The 24645-nt window shown below is 40.2% G+C and overlaps 1 protein-coding gene across 5 annotated transcripts in view; it reads right to left on the bottom strand.

Annotated features, from left to right (window-relative positions):
- The window catches only part of LOC118233107 (F-actin-uncapping protein LRRC16A-like), a 104795-nt gene that overhangs the window by 37285 nt on the left and 42865 nt on the right, over positions 1 to 24645 (bottom strand). For 3 of the 5 annotated variants that reach the window (XM_035428468.1, XM_035428503.1, XM_035428485.1), the window contains exons 8-20: positions 24121 to 24194; positions 22999 to 23074; positions 19993 to 20081; positions 19316 to 19410; positions 17729 to 17815; positions 11202 to 11305; positions 9741 to 9818; positions 9405 to 9481; positions 6474 to 6578; positions 6191 to 6260; positions 3055 to 3066; positions 1291 to 1372; positions 142 to 241 (exon numbers count right to left, since the gene is read on the bottom strand). In XM_035428468.1, the coding sequence (XP_035284359.1) occupies positions 142 to 241; positions 1291 to 1372; positions 3055 to 3066; positions 6191 to 6260; positions 6474 to 6578; positions 9405 to 9481; positions 9741 to 9818; positions 11202 to 11305; positions 17729 to 17815; positions 19316 to 19410; positions 19993 to 20081; positions 22999 to 23074; positions 24121 to 24194 (1049 nt within the window). The remainder of the gene's footprint in view (positions 1 to 141; positions 242 to 1290; positions 1373 to 3054; positions 3067 to 6190; positions 6261 to 6473; positions 6579 to 9404; positions 9482 to 9740; positions 9819 to 11201; positions 11306 to 17728; positions 17816 to 19315; positions 19411 to 19992; positions 20082 to 22998; positions 23075 to 24120; positions 24195 to 24645) is intronic. The other 2 variants (XM_035428477.1, XM_035428493.1) reach the window with 1 other exon arrangement.

Genomic DNA, 24645 nt, shown 5'->3' with positions numbered 1-24645 from the left:
CTCCCTCCAAGAGCACCTTTGTGGGTTCAGAGAGGCTCAAAATGAGAACAGAAAAGCTCGAAATAATAATCTGCAGAATCTGAGCCAGCCTGCGCATCACAGCTCTGATACCAGCCTCCTGGCTCCTGACCGGGTGCTTACTTTGATTTGATGTTGTTGAAGTTCTTCCCCAGAGACAGATGCCGGATGGATCGATTTTTTGAAAGCCACACCAGTAAAGTTGTCAGGTCGGAGTCCAAACCTTCACGAAAACAAAAACAGCCCCGTTCAATCACTGAAGGACTACCTGAAGAATATAATAGTAAATGACTCACACTTTGCTCAGCAAAGAGAGTCTCAAAGTTTACTGCCGCACTGTATTTCTGATTTATGGCTACGTTATCAAATGTGATACTTCAGCAAAAGTTCCCATTTTATTCCACAACGTGCATGAACTGCCCAATTCACCAATACAGTCAAGTCTACTTTGTAAAGCTGTGTCAAAAATTTATAGCATAAAAAATACATTATTTTGAGCACAATAGGATTATGGTCATAATAATTCTGTGGACATTAATTAATTTTGCTAAATTAAATTACCATTTTGTGCAAGAGAATTATGACTTTCTGAGGCATGAAAAATTATAGAAATTTAGCATTGCATCCATGATATTAGAATACTCAATACCAAAAGCCACGTGGAGCAAGAGCTGGCTTGGGACAGTAAATTGCCATTGCAGCATGCGGAATTCTATTGTTTTCACATCTAAAGATGTTCACAACATGAAATGGTCATTTTTCTGCATAAAAATGGAACACAAAATGGAACACTTAATGGCACTGAAGGTTTCACTATGGCCAGATACAGACAGAGCATATCAGGCCTGTCTTTAAGCTAATACACAGTCACAACTTGCCAGAACAGTTAGATTAGTAGCAGCGTAATTAAAACCAGATGTCCTGTCAAGTGTTTATTAAGACACTGAAAGGAAGCAGAAGGCTCAGAAATAACTTCCTGGATTGCCTTGTCTGCCAAAATGCAGCAGCTGGGGATGATGGTTCTTTAACCACTTTGACACCAACACACAGACAAGGCAACATTAAATATGTTTTATGTTATCTAGCATTGAGCCAATGCTTATATATTTTTGCATATGACTTACTTAGGCAGATTCAGTTACAGTTGCAGTACAGTTTCTGGACTGCATTTATCGAACTCCTTTTACAATCTCAGAACACTTTCAGCACAGTGACCACCAATGTGTAGGACTCACTTGATAACATAAGAGACATTCACAGAAATGATCTCACCATTGTCAGATATGTCCAGGCTGGATACGTTGGGAATCTCCGCAATGCACCCCTCTAAGGCCTGAGAGCCGCCTGACCTCAACTGCAGATCAGAGGGGGAAATGATGCGACAGAGAAGAGGAAAATACACTACTGCTAATCAACACACTACTAAAGGGAACGTTACAGCAGGGCATAAACTTCCCCTCCAGCCTGGCTTCACTTAGTAAGAAATGTTTCCACAGCTGGACACTTATGAGAATGTAAAGCACCACATCAGCACCAATGCCTTTTTAATATTGCTGAGCTACCAAACCTTGCAGGCCAAAACATACAACGCTGAATTAAGAGAGGAGGGTTCTCTTTTCCTTTTTTTATTTACATCAAAACAGGTACACAATACAACACTTAAAGTGGACAGAACAAAATGATAAGACAGGGGAACATTGTATGGTATTGTTGTGGTCTTCAATTGATGACTACAATATTGTAAAGGCAAAAGTAAGAAACGTGTTGTATGGGGTGAATTGTATAGAGAAATTAACTCTCAAGGAAAAGGGATAAATCGTTGGATGTTACAGTCAGTGTTTTTACGATGCCAATGGGGTATGGATAATTTCATTTGGTCTTTTCAGTTGAGTAAAATACTTTTTTTGTCATTAGTTGTTATACTAATATAAAGGATTTGGACTATGAGGGTGATTACTGTGGAGAGGCCACCCAGTAAAGAAGGGGGTTCTTTTTGAGGGTCTGTTGGAAAGAGCCAGTTGGTAGGTTGTTTAAAATATTTAGATTACACTTAGAGTCTTTAAACAGTAATTTAGCAGGAAGCAAGACATGCGTGGTAATAGATGTGATTGTTATGAGATAAGAACTAGCACAGTCAAATCTCAGAGTTGGGAAGATATTGAAAAATAAATATGAAATGTAACAGTATAGTACAGATATTAAAATTAAATTAAGACTAATTTTAGGGCTCTGAAAACAAAACAAAACTGTACAAGTTGCTTTTGGGGTTACTTGAATTGTACTTTCTTTAGACCACAAATCCTCGAATACCACAATAACAGCCATTGTAAATCCAGCTGGTCATGTATCTAAAACATCCTTCATTGTAAATAAAAAAAGAGCTAATCAAAAACATGAACCAAAAATAATGGAAATAATATATATTTAAAAACCTGAGCTTTTCCTTTAAGTGAATTTCTTTCACTGGTTGCTACAGTGCCATGAAACAATCTCTCCCTACCAGGAGCCATTAATCAAGGCTTAAACAATTTAACAACAGCAATCATACTACACACAAACCTGTATCCTGTGAGTTAGATGACATAAAACAGTTGAGCTCACAATTTCCCAGTTGTCTAAACAGCCCACATGTACACTGAAATATAACGTTTCTACAACCCTAATACCCACCCATAGCTAATTCAGGTAGTACCATGAATTAATATTCAGACAATGATAATAGCATGACAGTAATAAAATGAAAAAGCAGAGTGATTGTGTTTATTTCATGATATAAGTTTGATTAAATTGAATTCTAAATTAAAATGTAATGATAAAAACATTTATTTCCTTAAATTTTAACTTGGACCAAGATCACTTTTTGAGTTTTACTTTAAAAATGAAGAAAAAACAAATTGTACTGAAATCAAATGCCCTGATACATCATACACAGCCCTATTTATAATGATGTGACACGTATGGTTATTACAGCAAGGAAAGTTGACAGAGAACATAAGACTGCAGAGACCGTAGGGAGTTAGCAAGAGCAATACTTACACAGTGGCCAAGCTTATGAGTGCGATAGGGAAGAGAAGAGCACATATCAGGTTACAGCCAGCAGTTATGCACAATAACTGCACATCATGCAGGAAGCCAGCCCGCACACAACATGCAATAAAGTAAAAGCTTTCAGACAATTAATTGCACAGGCAGTTAATTTTTTGAAAGATTTCAACTTCCTGGAATGAAGTTAGCAATGTATCAGTTTCCAGGGAATTAGGTTTTCACAGTCTAACTGAATCCATTATTACCCTTCTTTGTTTGAGAGCAGATGATGTGATATTATTACCAAGGCAAATTTAATTTCCCATGCTCTCCCTTCTTGCCAAATGGCCCATTATGCAGGAATTTGTAGTTGGTATGTCAAATGTATTTATGTGTGTTCTGATAGGAAGTGCAATGTGTGATACGGTGTGTAACAATTATGCTGCCCTGCTTCCACTCATTTAGCAATTTCAGCGCTTTAGTCAACTGAGTCTAATTATGTGAACAATGAATTGCAGATTCCTATAAACAAGTGTTCTGTTCACCATAGCAGCCATGAGCTCATATGTTCTTAAAACATAATTCATCTGATCCAACACCTGAAAAACTGAGATAACTAACCAATGAGGACTGGTTTAACCACACAAATTTTCACAACTGATATGCATACTTCCAGCAACGAGGAAGCATGTTACTTCTTAAAAATAGATCCCCATATGGAAGGATAAAGCAACAAACTGGTTGAATACCATAAAGATATTTGAGCTCTATTCTGTAAAAGCATTCATAAATAGGAAGTAAAGTGAATACATTTTGACTGGAGGCATCTGCTGTCATACACCATGAACCTGTTTCTAAACAACAAGACTGCTTTATCAAACTACTGCCCAAGACCAGATTATGTAATTTAAAGGATTCATCAAGGAGTTACTCAGGCCAAAGATGTTTGCACTTAAAGCATATTTCTCAATGACCGAGTGAGCTTGTGCATACTATGATTTCCAACCTTCACTGCAATCCAAAATGGAGTTAAAGCTCAAGTTTAGGCTTAGGCAGTTGGCATGCTCTTCTCCACTACACTCTCTTAACTACATTTTTATCATCGGTCCACAAGGTGAACAGCAACAGATTGAGCAACACATAATTTTCTCTTTTGTTCAGTCATCATATTTCATCTGATGTCATCAAATTAAAAGTCAAATGCAAATTAAAAGTCAAATGCAAAAATTCTGAAATACATTCCCTAAAAATATTACATTTTTCAAGAAAGAAAATGCATAACCCATTTGCCTGAAAGATAACCCATATGCAGAGGGCTAAATTGGCATATTTGATGGTTGTCATTTTATCACCCCTTAAATATTTGGGCCAAAGTGGGTTTATTTGCATTCATTCTGTTTTTGTTTTACAGTGAAATTTTCAATAAGTCTGGTCACATGATATACAGTACTGTTTCAAAATGTTAAAATGCATAGTTTTATCTCTATAAACTACTTCATGATGCCATTGTTTTAGCAACAACAGTTCCTTATTTTGTAACATGTGGGGAGGCAAAACAAGTTTGGGAGGTCCTCTCAAGGGTTTTGGAAATCCAGAGACACAAATCACACTGGATATCCTTATCATGACAAGGGTCCAGCAAACAAAATCCATAGCGGTTTTATACCCGAAAACGTGCTAACTCAGAGAAACATTGATAGAGTGTCCATTGTTTACTAAGCAATTCTCTCGAGGAATTATTGTTGTCCGTATCTCCTTTGCATACACACCGAAAATACTGTGTATATAAGTACTGGCCAAACAGTCCCTCAATATAGCCAATGGGACCCACTGTGCACAAGCAGCAACTCATGGACAGTACAACTTCTGCCCTGTACATAGCCAGCCAGTGGCAAGGTATTATGGTGGCGACTATGAGGCATTTTAGCCAACGAAATTATGTTTTTAATGACGTATAGTTTCTTAGGCTTGTCTAAAAGGACACACATTGTTTCTCCTGTATAAACAAACCACAACTTTTTCAGAATGTAGGCTGAGAATGTTTCGCACCGGCAAAAAAAGTTCTTGAAATAAGGTTTTTGTTTTCAACAAAAAATTATTTTGTAATGCCTAAGTCTAAACAGAAGACTCCACATTTGGAGGCCTTGAATGAAATCACTCATCTGAGTGAAAACCAGGAATTTTTATACCCCATTTTATGTCAGTAAACATCTTACTATTTTATTATTTTTCAGTATGCTTATAAAAAAGGAGTAGGCCTGATTTTGAAAAATACATGTGGCATGTGAAATGTAGGATGTGTCTGACATGTTGATGCATGTGGAGTATTTGACAAAACCTTCAATCAATGGATTAGTAAACTGGATAGATAATGATTTTACAATCTTCCAGACCTGCTGCTATCAGAGCTGGCAAGGGGAAGGCAAGGAGAAAGAGGTTAAGAGGGAGGGGGAGAGGGGGAGAGTGACAGGCAGGGGAAAAGCAAGCTAATTTCACCACATGAGAATAATGAATATAGGCATTCTATATTTGTTGTGTTTGGTAGCCTGTTCCAGCTATACATCACACAATAAAAGTCAGCCAACCCTGGCCCTCAACAACCAGTAGCTGATTTTTTGTTTTAACCATAAAATCAAACAGTTTATACCCAAAAAACCCAGGTAGGTAATTGTTTACTACTTTAATTGATATATTAAGTATGCTGAGTAATAGTAAAAATAAGCAGAACCAGCAGCTCTCTGGGATTAGGGTTGGCCAAGACTGACATAGATGATAATTTAGGACAGACACTGTCAGAAAAAAAATTTGTGTGCAAATGTGTGAAATGTTCAGGTACTCAAGTCCCAATACCTGAGGATTGAAGGGTGTGGGGACTGAACATAACTAAACACCCTATGGAATGGAATGAAAAATTGACAGCATTTGCATCCTGTGCGTGCATGTAAGACAAAACAGCTAACTAGGCCAAAGCTTTAAGGGATTTATAAAGGACATGTTCTCAACATTATCTCAATACAAATACACCACATCTTTCCAGTCCCTTTAGCTCCCAAACTGGAAATTTTTGTTCACCGTTCTGGAAAAGTGTCGTGGAAAATGACAAAAGGCAATTTTTTTTGATTCATGATTTAGAAGTACTCATCCCTACCTCACAACAGCTTAGGTCCAGGGAGACATCTTTCAGGTTGGGATTGCTGGCAAGGCCCAGTAACATTGCCCTGAGGAAATAATTAGCAAACAGAGTAAATCAACTTCCATGAATTGTCATGAACAGTAACGTTCGTCATAAGAAACTGAACTGACTATGTGTCGCTGCACCAATGTGCTGTGCGAGAGAGACCTGCTGCACATGATGGAATGATGGATGTCTTTACATCATTAGAACTCAGTGAATGGCACCAGTCACACAGGAAAAACAGCAGGGGACTTACTTTAGGCCCTCCGGTGGAATCTTTGTTCCTGACACGTTGATGCTGCTCAGAGCTACAGCGGTGCTGAAGAAATGTTTGAAGGAGGGAGCGACCTCTTTACCTTTTCTGGTGTTAAACGACACACAAATACAGATTATAAGCATGCCATCTTTAATTGTACATGGTTTCATTTGATTTACTTGTTTTCTTAAAGTGCTCATATTCCTGAGGGAACATGCAGGGTATTTTGTCTAATTGTAACAGTCATGCTCTGAAACTCATCTCCCTGGCCCACATCACTCCCAACCCAACAGGGTAGGGAACAAGTGAAATGTGCCAACTCCAGACCTACGGGCATGTGGGAAGCCAGCAGGGGACTGGACCACACTGTCCCATCTGACTTCTGCTAACAGGGACCATATCCTAGAGCACCAACCCAAGGCTGACAGCAGCTTGGCCTTCAGTAGAGTGAAGGCTGAGGTGCCATCAAGGCTCCGGTGCACTGCACACACCCTGCTTTCATCTCACATAATGATGAGTTGCACACAGCTGTCATGGTGTTACAACCAGAAAATTTCAACAGTAGTAATTACACTGTTAGACAATTAGCCTTTTACAACCTTACAAGTGCTCCTTGCAAGTGGGTATGAATGTGGTAAGTGCCCAGCTATAGTAGAAATATTATAATTCACTTCTGTACTTAGCGAATGCCCCTTGTCCAGAGTGTCTTATTAGTGTCCATTCGTAAAACTGGACATTGACTCCAGCTGTTCAGGTATGGAACCTTGCTAAAGGATACAATGTCAGTGCCCCATCTGGGTGGGGTTCAAACCAGTCATCTTTTGCGGCAGAAAGTTCATTTTCCTGACATCTGTGCCTTTTCAGCTGGATCAACAGATAATTCCTCCAAATATTTGAATCCAATATGACTACTGATAAACACTTAAGCACATTGTATAAAGACAAAGAAGATGACAATCAGTTCTCTACACCATAAAAACACCCTATTCAGACTGAAATGGCATTGCAGGGGTTAACATCTCACGGAACTTAGATTTTACTTACAGATTTAGGCAAATCTTTCCATTAAATTTAAAGCATTCTCCCTGGCACAACAGTGGAGTGTGTAAAAGAGGCCCTTTAACAACATTTACAATTGAATTTGCTGACAGTATTCGTAAACAATCTGTCATAAATCACTGGAGATTTCACAACTTCAAATGGCAGGTTGACAAAATCTCATGCCAAACTAGACATTCTTGCTGCCTCATTCAATCTTATTTATAGTACACAGACATTGAATAACAGAAGCATTATGTAGTACAGTCACTGAGTACAGTTCACAGAGATGACCAATGGCTGTTACCCTTATGCACTGTGAGGCAACAGATGAAATGCTGGCTGATTTTGGTGTTCCTCCTTTGTCAATACATTATCTAAGCTGAGAACAAGTTTTCACAAGATTTTGCTTCATTAGAAATTTTGCAATAATTATTCTCTAACCAATGGCTTTAATTCTATTTTTCTGCAAGGTGTGAAAATTCCCCTTAGTACAAATGGATAATGTACAGTGAGCGAGTCCATTGTTTCAAAATAAGCCACAACAGGATTATGTGACCCTAACGTGAAGAAGAATTGAGTATTCAACAAAGCCTTGGTATAACCGTGTAGAGCCCTTAGTAAGATTAGGCACTGCTGGGTTTGGTCAATGGTCAATTTGTCAAAAAGTTCCATAGTCTTATGACCCCTGTTGGAAGTTCTGTGTTTACATTTGTTTCTGATGCATGTTTGTCTGGTTCTTCTGGTGCATTACTAAATAGGCCATTTTCTTTTCTTTTTCATTTGAAAAAGCTGGTGTTTGCCACTCACTAGAGGACACTAGCTCTTCAAAATGTGTGCTTGGTACTTGTAGATTATGATACTTTGTCTGACTTTGTGTGTTTGACCTTATGTTGCTCGATTCTGATTCTCGTCTTGGCCTTCTGGTTTGTTTGCTGTTTAGATTTTGTGTTTGGCAACTAACTTATTCTATTTCTTTTATTATTTTTTGAAGGTAACTCTGTGTGGAATTTTAAACCTCCGTTGGGGGTACGCTATTCGGACTTTTGGTCCTGCAGATTAATTTTCCCGAGGTTCAGCGTTCAAAGCCGTCACATACTTGGCAAGCCTTCAAAGACGAGCCTGGTTAGTTCGTTTTGGATAGGACAGACATGGCCCGGAGTTGCTTATCAGCCTGTAGTTTCATTTCCATTCCCCATTCCCCACTTAGTTCCATTATATTATTTCCTGCTAGACCTACGATCCTATTCATAACAACGGGCACGCTGGACTTTGCTGATCTTGTTCCAAACAGCATGAGATTTCATTTGTGGGTCTGAAAACATTCAGGGCTTATGCCCTTTCGAAACACCACATCTCTTCTTCTGTACAAGTAACTTTGATTGCCCAAAGCAATGACATGCAATACATTGATCCCGCAAGGAAAATATGACTGTAAAACACATGGAGGGGGGAAGGAGATTTTGAACTTTCAGTAAAGTTCAATGCATTCCAGACTGCCAGCAAAACAAGGTGAACATGCCAAGTATTGCACAGCTTTGAGAGGGGCAGCTCTCTGTGGGATTCCACTGAGGTGAAATCTGCCACGGCTTGAGCTCAGACAAGGCTGCCGGTTCAATAACTCAAAGAAAACGACGGTAGCCCTGCCTACTGGTAACTGCAGGAACACCCAGACAAGCATACAGATGAATCCTCGATGAAGTTTCCCTGGAAACCATTTACTAGCATTCACAAGAAACTTAACCTATTAATTCTCTTGGTGAGTCAAACTGACAATGTCTGGTTATAAAATGTCACCTTTTAATGAAAACACATTAAATTTTAAGACAGCTGTTTAATGCAATCACTACCTGACACAGTGTGATGATCTTGATGAACCATGTTTTTTCTCACCTGTGGGCAAAAATGCTCTTTGACATGTTTAGAACTGACAGGTGCTGGACAGAGCCCCGTAGAAGTGCAGAACACACCTGGAAGACAGATTAACAAGTCATAACAACTGGCCATTCACACATTGCCCACAATCAACCAACTACAGACCATACATCTGCATACTGGCTGATTCCAGAAAAAGTTCTTCAAGCGTCAAAAAAAGTCATCAGTCATAAATATACATTCAAAACTAAGACGCATATTTCAAAATAATTGAGAATAAAGGTAAACAGCATGGAAAGGCAAGGCAGGGTAGGGTATGGTGGAACAGGAGCTGTGGACCATCTGCTCACTCACCAGGTCCAGTGAACAGTCAGTGTTGGACAGGTCCAGAGTGGTCAGGCTGTTTGGCTGGCCCAGGAAATGGTACAGGTTCTACAAAGATGTCCAAATGTTACAAAGACAGGTCCATGGGGTACTGTACCAGTGTTGCCTACAGAAAATATGTGATAATTCAAAATGGCACCTTGGACCCTACTGTACAGGATCCTCTACCTTGCCAACTAGTTTGGAATAGAATCAACAACATTTTAGCGCACTGAGGTAATTAGACAGTAAGTGACATCCCCAAAGGGACCTCAAATCATGCCTGTGAGTCATCTGTAGTTGTGGATTTCACACACTAGTTCAACCCAGTTACTAAATTTATAAAAAATATTAACCTGTCAAACATTTTATTGAGTGATCACGATCATATTTTCTTCACTGGTGTAAGTGTTGCTGGTGTAGCAGTCCCATGTTGCATTGGCAGTAGGGATAAATTCACTGCAGTACTATGCGACAACCATACTGATTCTCAGCCGAATGAGGACAGCAAAACCTGCCGAGACTCAGGTGTTGATAGTGCCCCGTGCTCCGTGTGCAATCAGTGCTGTGTTACTGATACAGACATTATTAGTGTGAATAGGCTGTGGGAAGATGGTGGACCTGGGGGATGTACTGTAACTGTGGAGGTACCTCACTGAAAAGAGAAGCTCATCTGCCTATGATTGATAACAATAACATAATGGGGAAGCACATCATGTGTGTGTTTGCATGTTTGTGTACGCGTGTGTGTGTGTGTGAGTGACTGAGTGAGAGAGAGAGAGAGAGAGAGAGAGAGAGAGAGAGAGAGAGAGAGAAAGAAAGAAACAGACTGAGACTGAAGGGGTGTCCAGTCACAGGGGGCCAGTTTCATTTTCATTGCTGTTTTTGAAGAGGCAGCCAAGCACAGACACTGAGCAGGGCAGCCGGCCAGAGACACTCTCTGTGGGAGAAACTGCCTGGCAGACTGGCCTTCCTGTCTGGGAGGATAACCTGAGCTGATTCTCAATGAAGCTCAAATGTAGGACCATAATCTCCAACTGATCTCTTAACAGTCAGTGCCCCACTTCTGGGAAGTGTACTATCAACTATCAGGGACCATAGCTGAGCCCATAATAACGCAACTATTAATATTGAAATTAAGACAATAGTCCGATTAAGCAATTTACATGGGTCTACAAAAGAAGCAACTCCCGAAATGGCCAAAAGCCATCTCCTGCAGGATTCCCTAAAGATCTACCATTTCCATTACCAGAAATCCAATTGCATTTACATTGCATTCCAATAGTTCTACAATACAAGTAACATCAGAGCACTCTATATATATTACAATAATTAGGTTGCTTAAATTAAGACCTTAATTTCAGTAACATAATGAGAATAAGGTGTTCAGTGACTTCTGCTTTAGTCAGAGTTTTGATGTGTGCACATGCGTGCATGCAGTGCAGCTCATACCGTGAGGTCATCTCCTCGTAGAACGTTCCCTGAGAGGTCAAGGTGTGTGAGGGTGCTGGCAATGGACTGGTTGGCACTCAGTGACTGACAAAGGCTATTCACCCCTGAAACAAGAAGAAAGCATGCATAGGAAATGACATCAAGCCCAGAGTGGTACGTTCTGGGAGTATCCCACAATCTAGGTGGTCCTTAATATCTCTCTCGCACTCACATAAACACACAGACACTCACGCACAAATATACACACATGCTACCTTTATTTAGACAAGAAAGTACATTCTGACCTATTGACTGACTGACAGACGGACTAACATTAAACACAACATTAAAGGATGTCTGTTTTTATTGGAATGGCAAATAAATTTAACAATATATTAACTGTGAACTCCTTAAATTTTACAGTGCCCTCCATAATCTTTGATATAAAGACAGTTGCCTTACGTTTTCTGTTCAGCACATGAAACGCATGTTCAATTGGATTAAAATTGGGTGACTGACTTAGCCAGTCTAGAATATTCCAGTTTTTGGCTTTGTTGCCTTAGTATGTTTGAAATCACTGTCTTACTGTTGGATGAAGCACAGTCCAATGAGCTTGAACCTAAGCTGTTTCTGTGCACTTCAGACTTCATTCTGCAAATGCTATCAGCAGTTACATCATCAATGAATACAAGTGAGCCAGCACCTCTGGCAGCCATACATGACTGAACCATAACACTCCCACCACCATGTTTCACAGACTAAGTGGTATGCTTTTGATCTTGAGCACTTCATTTGGCCTCCACACTTTGTTCTTGCCATCACTTTGATACAAGTGAATCTTGGTCTCATCTGTCCCAAGACCTTGTTCCAGAAGTCTGCAGGCTCTTTCAGGTAATTCTTAGCAAACTGTAGCCTGGCTATCCAGTTCTTGTGGCTAACTAGTAGTTTGTTTCCTACAGTGTAGCCTCTGTAGCCATTTGTGAAATCTTCTGCGGACAATAGTCACTGACACATCCACGCCTGCCTCCTGAACAGTGTTTCTGATCCAGTGGTAACCAACCCTGTTCCTGGAGATCTACCATCCTGTAGGTTTCCCCTCTTACCTGACAAAGCACCACATTCAACAGCTAGAGATCTTGCTCAGCTGCTAATTAATAGACTCAGTTGGGATAAATTATAGTTGAAAAGAAAACCTACAGGATGGTAGTTCTCCAGGAACAGGGTTGGTTACCACTGTTCTGATCTGTCAGACAGGTGTTCGGGGGTTTTTCTTTATTATGGAGAGAATTCTTTGGTCATCAGGTACAGAGGTCTTTTGGGGCTACCAGGCCCATTACAATTACTGAGCTCACCAGTACTCTCTTTCTTCTTAATGATGTTCTAATTTGATCAGTCAAAATCAGTTGATTTTGGTAAGCCTAAGGTTTGGCCTATGTCTCTGTTTCAGTGCTGAATACTAAACACTGTTTCAGTATTCAGAAGGAAAGAGAGCTTGCAGGGGTCTATAACTAATGAGCTCCCACTCTATTAGGGACTTGACTACTTTTCTTCATACTCTCAGGGCAATACCGCTGGCCTGGGAATCATCTCGGAACCTCTCCATCAACATTCACTAAGTACATTCTGAATAGGTCAAATTTATTAACAGTGTTGTACAGGACACGCCAACTTGTTACCCACCCCCATCTTGTGCAACATTGTTGCTGAATATGCACCACCCGGTGGCACTGGTGGCCATAGTCCTCATCGGCACTCATCAAGATCCTATACCATTACATTACAGGCATTTAGAGAGAGCCCAGAGCGACTTACACAACTTTTACATTGCATTTACATTGCATCCAATTATACAGCTGGATATATACTAAAGCAATGCAGGTTAAGTACCTTGCTCAAGGGTACAACGGCAGTGCCCAACCAGGGAATTGAACCTGTGACCTTTAGGTTACAAGACTAGCTCCTTACTCATTATACTACACTGCCGGCAATACCAAATCATAGGGCATGCCAATCAACTAAACACCAGTGACTTAGCATGACAATTCCCCTGATAGTCCTGCTGCAAGCATCTGATCTAACAAAAACAAGTATTTGGGGATAAGAACACCCTTCTCCAAAAATACCATTGACAATACTTATGATGTAGGATAACCTTTGAGAGACCAAACATGGCCTTCGCTAGGATCATAACCAGCCAAATTAAGCAGTGGTTATTATGTGGTCTTATATGAAACTGGGAGTATGGAGAGGTGGTGGTGGGGAGGAGGGGGGACATTTGGAAACATGGTCATGGCAGCAGTGCATTAGCACCTGGTCATTCCCAGCCCTCGAGCCAGCAAAAATGAAAAATAAAAATAAAAAAGACAAAACCACATGGCAGCTCTTGGAGGGTGTTTGCTGTGGAGCTTATCATTTCAGATGCTGTGCCACCGCCAGGGCAGTGACCTACGCAAATGAGGTACATCCTCAAAACAAGCAACTCCTGTCTCCCTGCTTTACACACCTGGGTCATATTTATTGCTTTTTTTGGAATCATATCTCCTACCCAACTAACTACCGAGCACCTGTAAATCACAGACCGACCCAAATGAACACAAATTGCCTGCTGTATAACAAAGAATCGGTTAATGGGCGGGAATATTTCACAACTCACTTTTGATGTCTGTGAGGTTTTTGGAGTCTATGGAAGATCACCCACTGGCGGTGGCATTTGTTTGAAGGGACAGCTTTTAATCATCCTGGTTTAAACCCCACTGAAACCCTAATTGCCATACTGTAGACTCACTAAATTGCATTGGGTTTGATCCAAGAAAAATCCATGCATTTCTTATTAAGAGAGGAATACATTTTCTGAATAGAACAGTTGCATCTCTATGAAATGCTGGAAGCTCCTGGTGAGTAACCGTAGAAAACCCTGCAGGTCCTGCTGGTCAGGGTCACACAGAGTATACACAGGAAACAGGTTGGTGTCAACTGCATTTCAATTCATTCAACCCAGGAAATGTATTGTTTAAAAAATTAACTTAAAAATACAGGCAACAATTTTACATTTATGAACTGAAGTGTGCATATTTTTCCTTCACCGGAACTGTTTCTTTGTACCCTGAACCTGTGGGGTGTGCACGTCTTTTCCTTTTACGAATACAGTACCTACCTCAATGTATTCCACTTGTAGCATTAGGCACAAGCGAATCCTCTCAAGTTACAGGTTCATATATGAGCACATGTATAAATATATGAATCACATCTTTGTTTGCACTTTAGTATGTAACTGACACATGTATGTACAATGAAATGAGTATGGTATTAGCTTACACAAATGACAACCTTGCAGTTTAAAGTATTGGGTGTTTATATAAATAATACATAAGCATCGTTTATAAGCATTATTTATTCATAAGCAAATAACCATTACATGAAATAACAAGTGGTTCTACTATACTTTTCCATCAGTCAATTACCTAATTTGCACTTTCACAGTGAGGAACATCAGAGGCATCTACCTGGCCGCAACCACTACAGCACAGAGAAGCAACTGGACCCCTTACATCAGCACCTGTCATTGGGTACAATCAAACTGACAGAGTGGACAGGGTGCACAAAGGGAATACGTATGCACCACACTATGAGGGGCCAGAATTGGATAACCGTATTAGACCCAAACTTCAAGACTCCCGGGATGTCTACAGATAGCTGCCGCTGAACTCTGACCTTTCAGAAATCTCTGACTCAACGAGAGGCAGCGCCTGCCAGCCACAAGCCTCCATGATATGATGACAACTGTCAGAACAGCCCGATTCAAGATGGAGGTTCCTCTCATTGTCAAGATGGAATGCATTTACTGTATTTCTTTTTCTTTTTTGCCAAGACGGGAGAAAGTAAAATGGCACTTCTCCTCACAGGTGCTATCTCTTTCAGACAGGTCTAAAACAGCGGGCTCTCAGCGCATCTGAACTAATGTGTCAGGCCTCTCACACAACAAATGAATGAAAAAGGGACACAAAAGGAAATTATTCATGTTATTGATTTATGGCTCTGAGAGTTCCATTTTAAAAAAATGGAATGAATACATCCAGTTCAATCATTCAATCAATCCATATGATTACTGTATCAGCAGCAGGTCATGTTCCTGAATGCTCAAAGTGAATTGGTCAAAAGTCGACTTTTTGTGTGTCTATTTCCAACACCTGCCTATCATTGTTCTGAGAAAGGCGTCTTCCACAAATGGTCACGGTTTCATTAGTCTCCTTTAAGCACCCTAATACTGTAGCAGACAGAGTCTTTTGCAGGCACAGAGCAATCTCTCAGCTCTTAATCCAAAAGCCCATGAGTCTGTCGATGTTCTGAAAGACCGGCCTGCTTTTGAATCCAAATCAATAAGGAGACAAATACTAGCAATTAATGTGCATTCTAATATGTGGCAGAAACTGAAGCACAAGCAAGCATATTATGGAAGCCATTAAATTCAAACAGCTTACTGAGGCAAGGGAAGATCTATGAATGAAGAGTCAGTGCTCTTCTAGCCAAGTAACTAGCAGAAATTGGCTTTCATCCTGCTTCTGGCTGCATTTATTAGGGGTTCAAGCCCCGAAGGGCTGAAACCCTATTGTTTTTGTGCTGGTTTATTATTAATCTTCTTCAGAAATGTTTGCGCAAATTCCTGTGAGATGGTAAATGGTAGAGACATGAAATTCTGCCTATTGATTGGAAGTTGTGCGCAAGTGCTGGCCAAGAAATATTACCCCAATCGGCCTGATGGGGGTGCTATAATTAAAGGTCAAAATTTTGAACTTTGAAAAGTCATAACTCCTACGCCGTGAGTCTGATTTACACGAAACTTGCTACAGACATCCATCTATCCTCACTCTACAAATTTGCCTCAAGAACCAATAAAGTCCGGTTGCTAGATTTTCCGCCATTTTGATTTTTTTTAAACATACATTTTTGACATCTCCTCCTAAACCGTAGGTCCGATTGCTACCAAATTTTCTGTGGATCATTACTGGACCAAGCTTATCAAAAGTGATCAAAAGCTTGTTGATATCTTATTGCATTTTGAAGATATTGAACTCCAATGAACTTAAAAAGGGCGTGGCTCAGCACATAAATAGATCAAAGTCAACAATCGTTGGGCTAATCATCACAAAACTTGCAGGATATGTCCACATAAGTACCTGAAACATACCCTGAAAGTTTAATCAAATTGATCACTAGGGGGCACTATAAATACAAAAAAATGGCCGTGGCATAACAAAAATAAGACTACAAATCAAACATTGCTTGTCCAATCATTACAAAACTCGCAGGATATGTTTCATAACACTGTTGAACCACGTGTGTGAAACTATATTGAAATCGCGCAATAGGGGGTGCCACCAGTCTATGGACAAAGGTTGAAGGTCATAACTCCTACGCCATGAGTCTGATTTACACGAAACTTGCTGCAGACATCCACTCTACAAATTTGCCTCAAGAACCATTAATTAACTGACTGAATTACTGACTCATAAAGGTGTTTCACATCTAAAAATGACCATTCAAGAATGTAAATTGGAACTGGATTTAGCTCAAATGAGTATATATGGGTATATCCTGGTATTATGTGGCACCGCGAGTGTACCAGTAAAATAAATAGCCTAACAATTACAAACAGAACTATAGCCATTAATTATAAGCGTGTTGAAGGCTCCCTTTTCCCAAACCCAATACCTATTATAAAATAGTTTTCATGCAGACACAATCAAACCGTCATTTATTTTTTATTTAGTTCTTGTATCATATGATGATTATTTTTGGGCTGGAATGCAACACACTTAACTTTGAAACCACTTAGAAATCCTGAGATGAAATGCACCTTATGAATGCTATACATTTACATGCCCTGAAAAAACATTTTTCTGTTAATCATGTCAGTAATACCTATTTCTAAATAGTTATTTTTATTTTTATTAATTTTATTTATTTATTGAATATTCTGTGAAATTCCTAAATACATATTTATAATGAACAAATACCCGAGAAAAGCAACTCTATAGATTTACCCTTAAGAAGTCCGCAAATAGGAAATAGCTTCTTACATGACATGTTGGTTTGTGTCCGTGTGGGGAGGAATTACATAATTAATCATTTCTCCCTGAGAGGGATTCAGCTGAGAATGTTTGAACAGCAGCACTGAGAGGTGAAAGTGCTGTCAATTAGCACCCTTTATTACCCACAGTGAGGCTGCCTGTGTGCTTCGTTTGAGCAGCAGGGTGATTGGGCACATTAATGATGAACTCTTGCTATTCTGCTCGCTTTTCTTCTATTACACACTGAATATGTATCTCGTCAATCTGCCAGGTTTTGCTCATCACAAAATAACAATGACTCACTGTTAAATGACTGGTTAAATGACTGGTTAAAATCTGTGAGTCACTGATTGTGTATTCAGCCCCTTTTCCTTTCATAAGGCCTCATTCTTTCCATCACTAATTTGTGGATTTGGTACAGTATGACATGAATGTCACACCTAAAAACCATTTATAGTCAGTCGTTCGGGTATTGATTACCTTTGGGTGATAACGAGGTTTTTGAAAAGTTTAAATGCTTGACTCCAATTCGGAGTTTGGCAAACTGCACACTCAGAGAGGCAATACCTGTATGGAAAAAAGAAAAAAAAAAAGACATGAGTCATCTGATGAAATAATAAAATGTGAGACCAGAACAACCTTCTGATAGATGTACACAAATTATTCTCAGACAGTGTGTACAATCCGGCCCTATCATGCAGAGTTCAGACTAGGGTTAAATTATGTGGCTGTACTTCAAAAACCTCAGTAAGGTTTCTCTCTCCATGTCTCCCAGCTGGCATGCTGAAACACAACACTCAGAGGAAATGACACCGGTCCCACTTGCTGACAAGCACTATCTGTCAATAACAGTAGCGGCTCTAAGACATTTGAATGCAAAAAAACTTTGAAATGACAAGAGGTGCATGGCCCACAGCCCGAATTAGACCAAAAAAGGCAAGTGCTTTCAGAACCTCAACTCCCAGAGGTAAAAAATGAGAATCATGTACAAAGTGCTGATACATTTCAGCAAAGCGTCATCTTTCATTTCTTACCACACTGAAACGCGGTGCCATTTATATTTCCTCACTTAAAACTAACTGTATTCCATATTTCCCATTTAATTCTATCTCCAGTAATATTTCAGGCTGGAAAATTAGAGAAATTCTGATGCCAACAGCGACTAGTAGGAATACACAAGCATCTACCTAAAGGTCATACAAAAATCTTTTGAAGCTGTCTTTTAGTTATCAAATATGAGGGTGAATGAAACTCGATGTCTGCTGTATTTTGTATTAGTACAAATTTAACAATAAACTGAGAGCCAGGGAATACAGAAGAGTAAGTGCTAAAATAATCTAGAATAATCAAGAATCTGGGCTTTTTTAAGGAAGAGTCCTTTTAAACAAAAAGCAGGGCTATCACGTTACCCATTCAAAAAATATAAAAGCGTATAAAAGATGGAGCTCATGAAAAACCATGAATTCTACCCCACATATTCAATATCCATCGGTAATTCTACTAAATGAGAAAATGAATTCCACTTCAGCTTGACCAGACAATACAGTGCAATGTTAATGGCATACATTATTTATCTTTTATTATAAAAGGGTTATAAAGGTATCCCACCACAGGTGGCATACTGATTCATTTTCAAAGGAGCCTCATTAACTGGAGAGAGTAATACACCAAAACTGATAGTTTTATGACATGACCAAAACTAAATAATATCTTGGTACACTAAACTGGCCAAAAGGATGTGGACACCTGACACCTGACATCCTACATCTCATACAAAATGATTGCCATTAATATGGAGTTAGTCCACCCTTCGCAGCTATAACAACCTCCACTCTTCAGAGAAGACTTTATAATAAATTCAGCAAGAATACCTTTGGTCATATAGCGTAATTTTGTAATCCCCTATTATTTTCCCTTTCTTCAAATTTGGAATGGTCAAATTTACCAGGACTCATCACTAATTAAATCTCTCTCCCCCTGGCTGAAGCCACCGCCAACTGTTCAAGGGAGAAGTGTATTACTGTACACACAGTCAGACTGGGTCTGCATTTCAGGGAAACGGAGTACCTCTGTCTTCAAGCTGGTTGTTGGAAAGGTTTATGGTGTGTAGTCCTGAGGCTGGGTTATGGGCAAGGGCATTCGCCAACTTCTGTGCAAAATCACTGCAATTTCAGAAACAGAAAATGTTAAGTCTATACAACTATTCAGGTTCCAGATTTTTTTTTTCTCTTACACCATCAGAAACACAATATTTAAATTACGTCAGTTTTCTATTTATTATAAACCATAAACTAAACCAATAAGAAAATAAGGTTTTGTGTTTGGATGCTGGCCCCAGCACAAATGACACTTTAACTATTTTAATTTTAGACTGCGATATCAAATGTGGTTATCTACAACAATGTAGTTCACAGGGTAGAAATCACCATGAAATGTGGGGGACATTAATCTGAACAGGATTTGGGATGGCCGGTGGGGTGGAAGACGTAATTGACTAGAACAGATGCAGAACCCAGAAAAAAATCATTCATTGGTGTTGATGGTGTTGAAGATTTACAACCGCAGTTTCAGACACAGAATCAACAGCACTTTATAGAGTGTAATGAGTGTAATTAGAGGTTCAGATGGCACTGGGTGATTGGGGGGGGGGGGGGGGCAGGGGGATTGAGCTGAAGGGACAGCACATGTTCCTAAGCTCATAGAAACGAAAACAGCGGACCACAGGACCAAAAAGCTACGCTCACGTTTTCAGTCCAGCATTGTCCAGAACGAGCTCCTCAAGCCGACTGGACCGAGACACCACTCGCAGGATCTGGTCACTGACATCTGCAGACTACAAACACAGTGTAGTCAACAGACATACCTTTACACACACACACACACACACACACACACACACGGGTACACACTCTCACTCTGATACACACACACATACAAATAGGATACATAAACCCATTTAGAAATTGTCACACACAAAAAAACTTCCTCTCTCATCCACACATCCATGCATACACAAACACGAAGCACAGTCCAATCAGTCTGTACCCCTGCACAAGTTAGACTAAACTCAGACTGGTTGTGTCCAACAACACAAACTCAAAATAACTCAGACAAAGTACAGAACATCAAAATAAGTAAAACATTCCAAATCCTCACACACAGTCTCCCTTTGATACATACGATAACTTCTGCACTAATCAGTATTAAAAATCAGTATTAAAGCAATTGCCTGTCTGGATTGAAACGAAGAGGCTAAAAACCAATCTTCAAACTGCTATATATCCTGAAGTGGTTTTCGACTGTTAAGAGCATCCACTGCAACAGTATTATTACCACACTGAATACTCAAAAGTTTTAAGTTGCTCATAACTCGTTGACCATGCACAGCCAAACCATGCCCTAGCTTTGTCCAGTACCAAACAGATGCCCAATTACATCCATCTCTGCATCTCTGAGCATCTGTACCAAACTCCATACCAACTGCACCATAGACATTAACCATTTAGCTAAAGGCATACCCTTCCAAACCTTTTAATTTAGTTGAATACATCTTGCTTTGGAGGGAGATAAGGCTTAGCCTAATGTCTAATCTTTCTTCTTTGATCATGAGCTATTTGGAAATGGAAATGTTCCCCTGAGCGGTGCATCTCCAGTGGGATTTGAGACAAGTTTTCTAAGCCTCTCTTAAACTGATGGTGCTGTGCTAATGTTTTGAAAGCAAAAGGCCTTACTGGCTCTCTGAGTTCACAGTCCCCAGTTTTAAACTGAGAAGTGCTGTCTATCCAAAGTTTGCCATCCAAGGAAAGTTATGCACTACCATGAAAAGCTTCAAACCTTTATCCTTCCTTCAAAACAGAGCAAACCGCAGCTTTTATTGTTCCAAAATCAAAGGTGATTTGGAAGCAGCTATAAACCCATGTTGATATATGTGTAACACCACCGGTAAATGCTATTTCAAAGGAAACCACTCTCACACACACATCTGAGCCCTTCAGAGAGGTGCACTGTGGGAAAATAAGCATTTAACAGGCTTTTCCAACACCTGACTGGATACACTTGGTAATCCAGAGATAGAAATAAATGGGATAGAAAATATCATATTGTTTTTCATTTTTCCTCTGGGACAGCAAGCAAGAAGAAAAAACGGTAAGCTTTTCTGAGAGAAAAGGATTCTGGGTGGCAGGATTCCTTGCGTGGGTGCACTCTGAGGAATTCAAGACATGAAATGCTCCCACGGAGGACACTGTCCATTGTGTTCTAGTGCTGCTGTTTGCCCCATGGGGGGGTGTGTTGGCCCGCACGGCCAATCCACAGAGGTCAAGCCACGGTTACTCAGGTTCAGGGCAAAATAACCTCGCTGGGCGAGAGTCACAACTTACTTTTTTGTTTTTTTGTGAAATTATGCCCCATAGAATGCTATTGCAGACAAAAGCCAGCCTTGAGGAATTTCTCATCTGGGCATGCCCGAACGGATCCCAAGTCTGGTGGCGTGAAATTCTTTTAGGGTTTGGAGAGCCTCATTATCCGCCACCCACAGACCGAGTAAGAAGGGACTGTGGTTCCCATCAGTACTCACCCTTAGCAGTCTGCACATCAGCAAATACCTATCACAACCCGTCTGTGACGCCATGCATTACCATTATAGCACGGTGAAAAACAACAGAAAACAGCAGAGCACAATGCAACGCAATATAATAAACATCACGGCTGAGCACAACACAACACAAAGGACAATACGTAGCAGCTCAATAATGCATAAAAACACAACTGTATAGAGCAAAACAACACAAGGTCTAACAACTTGTAAAATCGAAATATATCAAAATACAACATATCAGAGCGCAATACAGCACAGCACAGCACAACATAACAGCATGACACAACACTACACAACACAACACAGCACACCACAGCAGGTCACAATGCAAACCATCCCAGCGCAGCACAAAGGCATCTCTGAGACAGACACAAATACACAGAGGGGGAGAGGAGGAGATGACTGCGCTTTTCTCTGACGTGCCTGAATCTATTGTACACTTCAGCTCTTTGGAATTATTTATCTGCCGCGGTAGCTGGCAAAAGCAGTCAGGGCTGTAATTCAAGAATTCATCTGTCTGGCAACAGTTATTAGGCACAGAATGTTATAAAGGCAGTTATTTAACTGCAATCACAAGATCACATTTTTTTAACAAAGCACGTATTCGTACAATAGGATTCACTGGACAGCCACATTGCCCAATTGCACTTAATCACAAACTACTTTGGGTGGTCAGGGTCTCAACAAAGGCTGTATTTCATGGATTACTGCAGTGCATCAAGTTAAACCAAAATGCTGGGCTTTAGACATATGCCACCCTAATGCCACTTTTCATGACACTTTCACACATTTTAAGACCCAGTTTTGACTCAGTTTAAACAAGAAACAGTTTCCTTGATTTGATCAATGTGCCAAGGTTTTCAAACATACTCCATTACCAGCTTTCCATTTTGTCTTTAGTCACTACCCCTGGAAACAACAAACCAACTTCATGGTTGGGTTTTAAGAAGCTGATTTACATTCAGAATAAACTGTTCATGTAGTCTTGGAATCATTGACCAGTGGAAAAGATCAGATCCGACTAAAGATGTTCCAAAATGGAACAAAGAACGAGGGCTCTGTAAAGAACATATTCATCTCTAATTACCAAAGAGCACAAAGGAATTAGAACATCTGAACACACTGACATTTGAACATGTGTTTGGGAGCTCACCAATTTGTAGTCCTTTGTAGAGAGCTTGGTGAACCACTGGTTGTACTCCAGGACAGCTATGATGGCAACCAAATCCCTGTTACATAAAAACAGACATGTCATTGTAACGGAACATTATTCAGCCAAAGTCAGTCGGTGATAAAACAACAAAATCGAATCCCTGTCATTTTTAGTTTCATCATTACTTAGCACTAACTATCCTTATTAAATTTGAAATGCCAAATTGTAACTGTACTGTAGGCCCATATTCTCCCTGCAAAATTCAGGCGCACGTTGGTGTGTGTCCTCTGAAAAACCTGTAGCAGGCAGCCACTACTTCACACTGCAGTTAGCCAGCTGAGCAGAGGTGTTACTGTAAAAGAGGAATGCAAAACTGGCGCAGTTGGCACAGGCCGATGTGAAACCTCATCAGCTGCAGTCACTATAACGAGACAGGGGATACCCTTGCCAATTACAATCCTCTTCTAAGCAATGCAACAGTAAACACGCTTCAACTGACAGGACTTCCAGTCCTCTTGTGGAGAACATCAGAACGAGTGCCTCAGCTGAACACCACCCAGGTGTTATGCAAGTAAATTATAATTTTTATTTTGGGAAACAGTAGGACAAGCATTCTACTGAAATTTCGGCCATGAATGAGTCACTACTTATAGGATTAAGGTGGCAAAAATTTGCCAAACTAATCAACTTAATCAGTTCTAAAAAGTGATCAATTTGACTAAATACACAGTGATTAATTGCCACAATAATTAAAGATCCTAATCATCTCCACAAGCATCCGTGGAGTCCTGCTGATCGCTCTGGGGTAACGATTGGAAAAGGGCAGCTGCTGCAGATAAATGGGATCCCTTTTATGAACATAATTATGCGTCTGAATGTTTTGGGGGACGGTGGGCATCTAATAGAATTTACTTCATAATGAAAGCCAGTCTAAGACATTGTTTGTGAGACTGAAATGGTTGTTCCAATATTGCTCAGATCCTTCACCGAGTCAATAAACTGTTTAGTGTTGTTTTAAAAGAATGAACGTTTCATTGATAACAAAATAATTGTTGGCTGCAGCCCTGCTTAAGATGCAGGGAAAATAGACAAGTTCGATAAGGGCACAAATTAGGGACTTGCCTGTTTTCAAGGTGACTGAAATCCTGCAGATTCAACTCCCGTGTGTCCTGTGTTAAATAGATTGTGTCCACGTCCTTTTTTAAGACACAGAGAGGTGCATGTTAAATATTTTCATAACAGAGGGAAATGAAAGCCCAGGTGACGGCTAACAACTGACTGTAAACATTAAAGTGAGCAGTGATTGATCTCCAGGGGAAGGGTTTGGACAGTAGGGTTGTCCCAGGCTTTTCACACAGGAGCAGTGATTTCCAGAGCAGTGGCAGGGTCACCAGCAGGGATTTTGGGCCCCGTGAAAAGATCTCACATTGGGTCGCAGGCCAACCTATCCCAGCACAATTATAGCACAATTTTTTGAGGGCCCCTGTCAGAAGCCTTGGATGTGTCCTAACACTCCCACTGTCCCACCCCACCCCCACGGCGCAACTCAACAGTGGCAAGACACCAACCATCAGCAGAGTCAGCCACCAACTGTTTCAGATTCATTCAGAAGCTTCAATCAGCACTGTGAGACCATTATTCCATGCT

This window comes from Anguilla anguilla, chromosome 1 (genome assembly GCF_013347855.1).
Source record: "Anguilla anguilla isolate fAngAng1 chromosome 1, fAngAng1.pri, whole genome shotgun sequence".
In the NCBI taxonomy this organism is placed as follows: Eukaryota; Metazoa; Chordata; class Actinopteri; order Anguilliformes; family Anguillidae; genus Anguilla; species Anguilla anguilla.
This window is presented reverse-complemented; position numbering and strand designations above follow the sequence as displayed.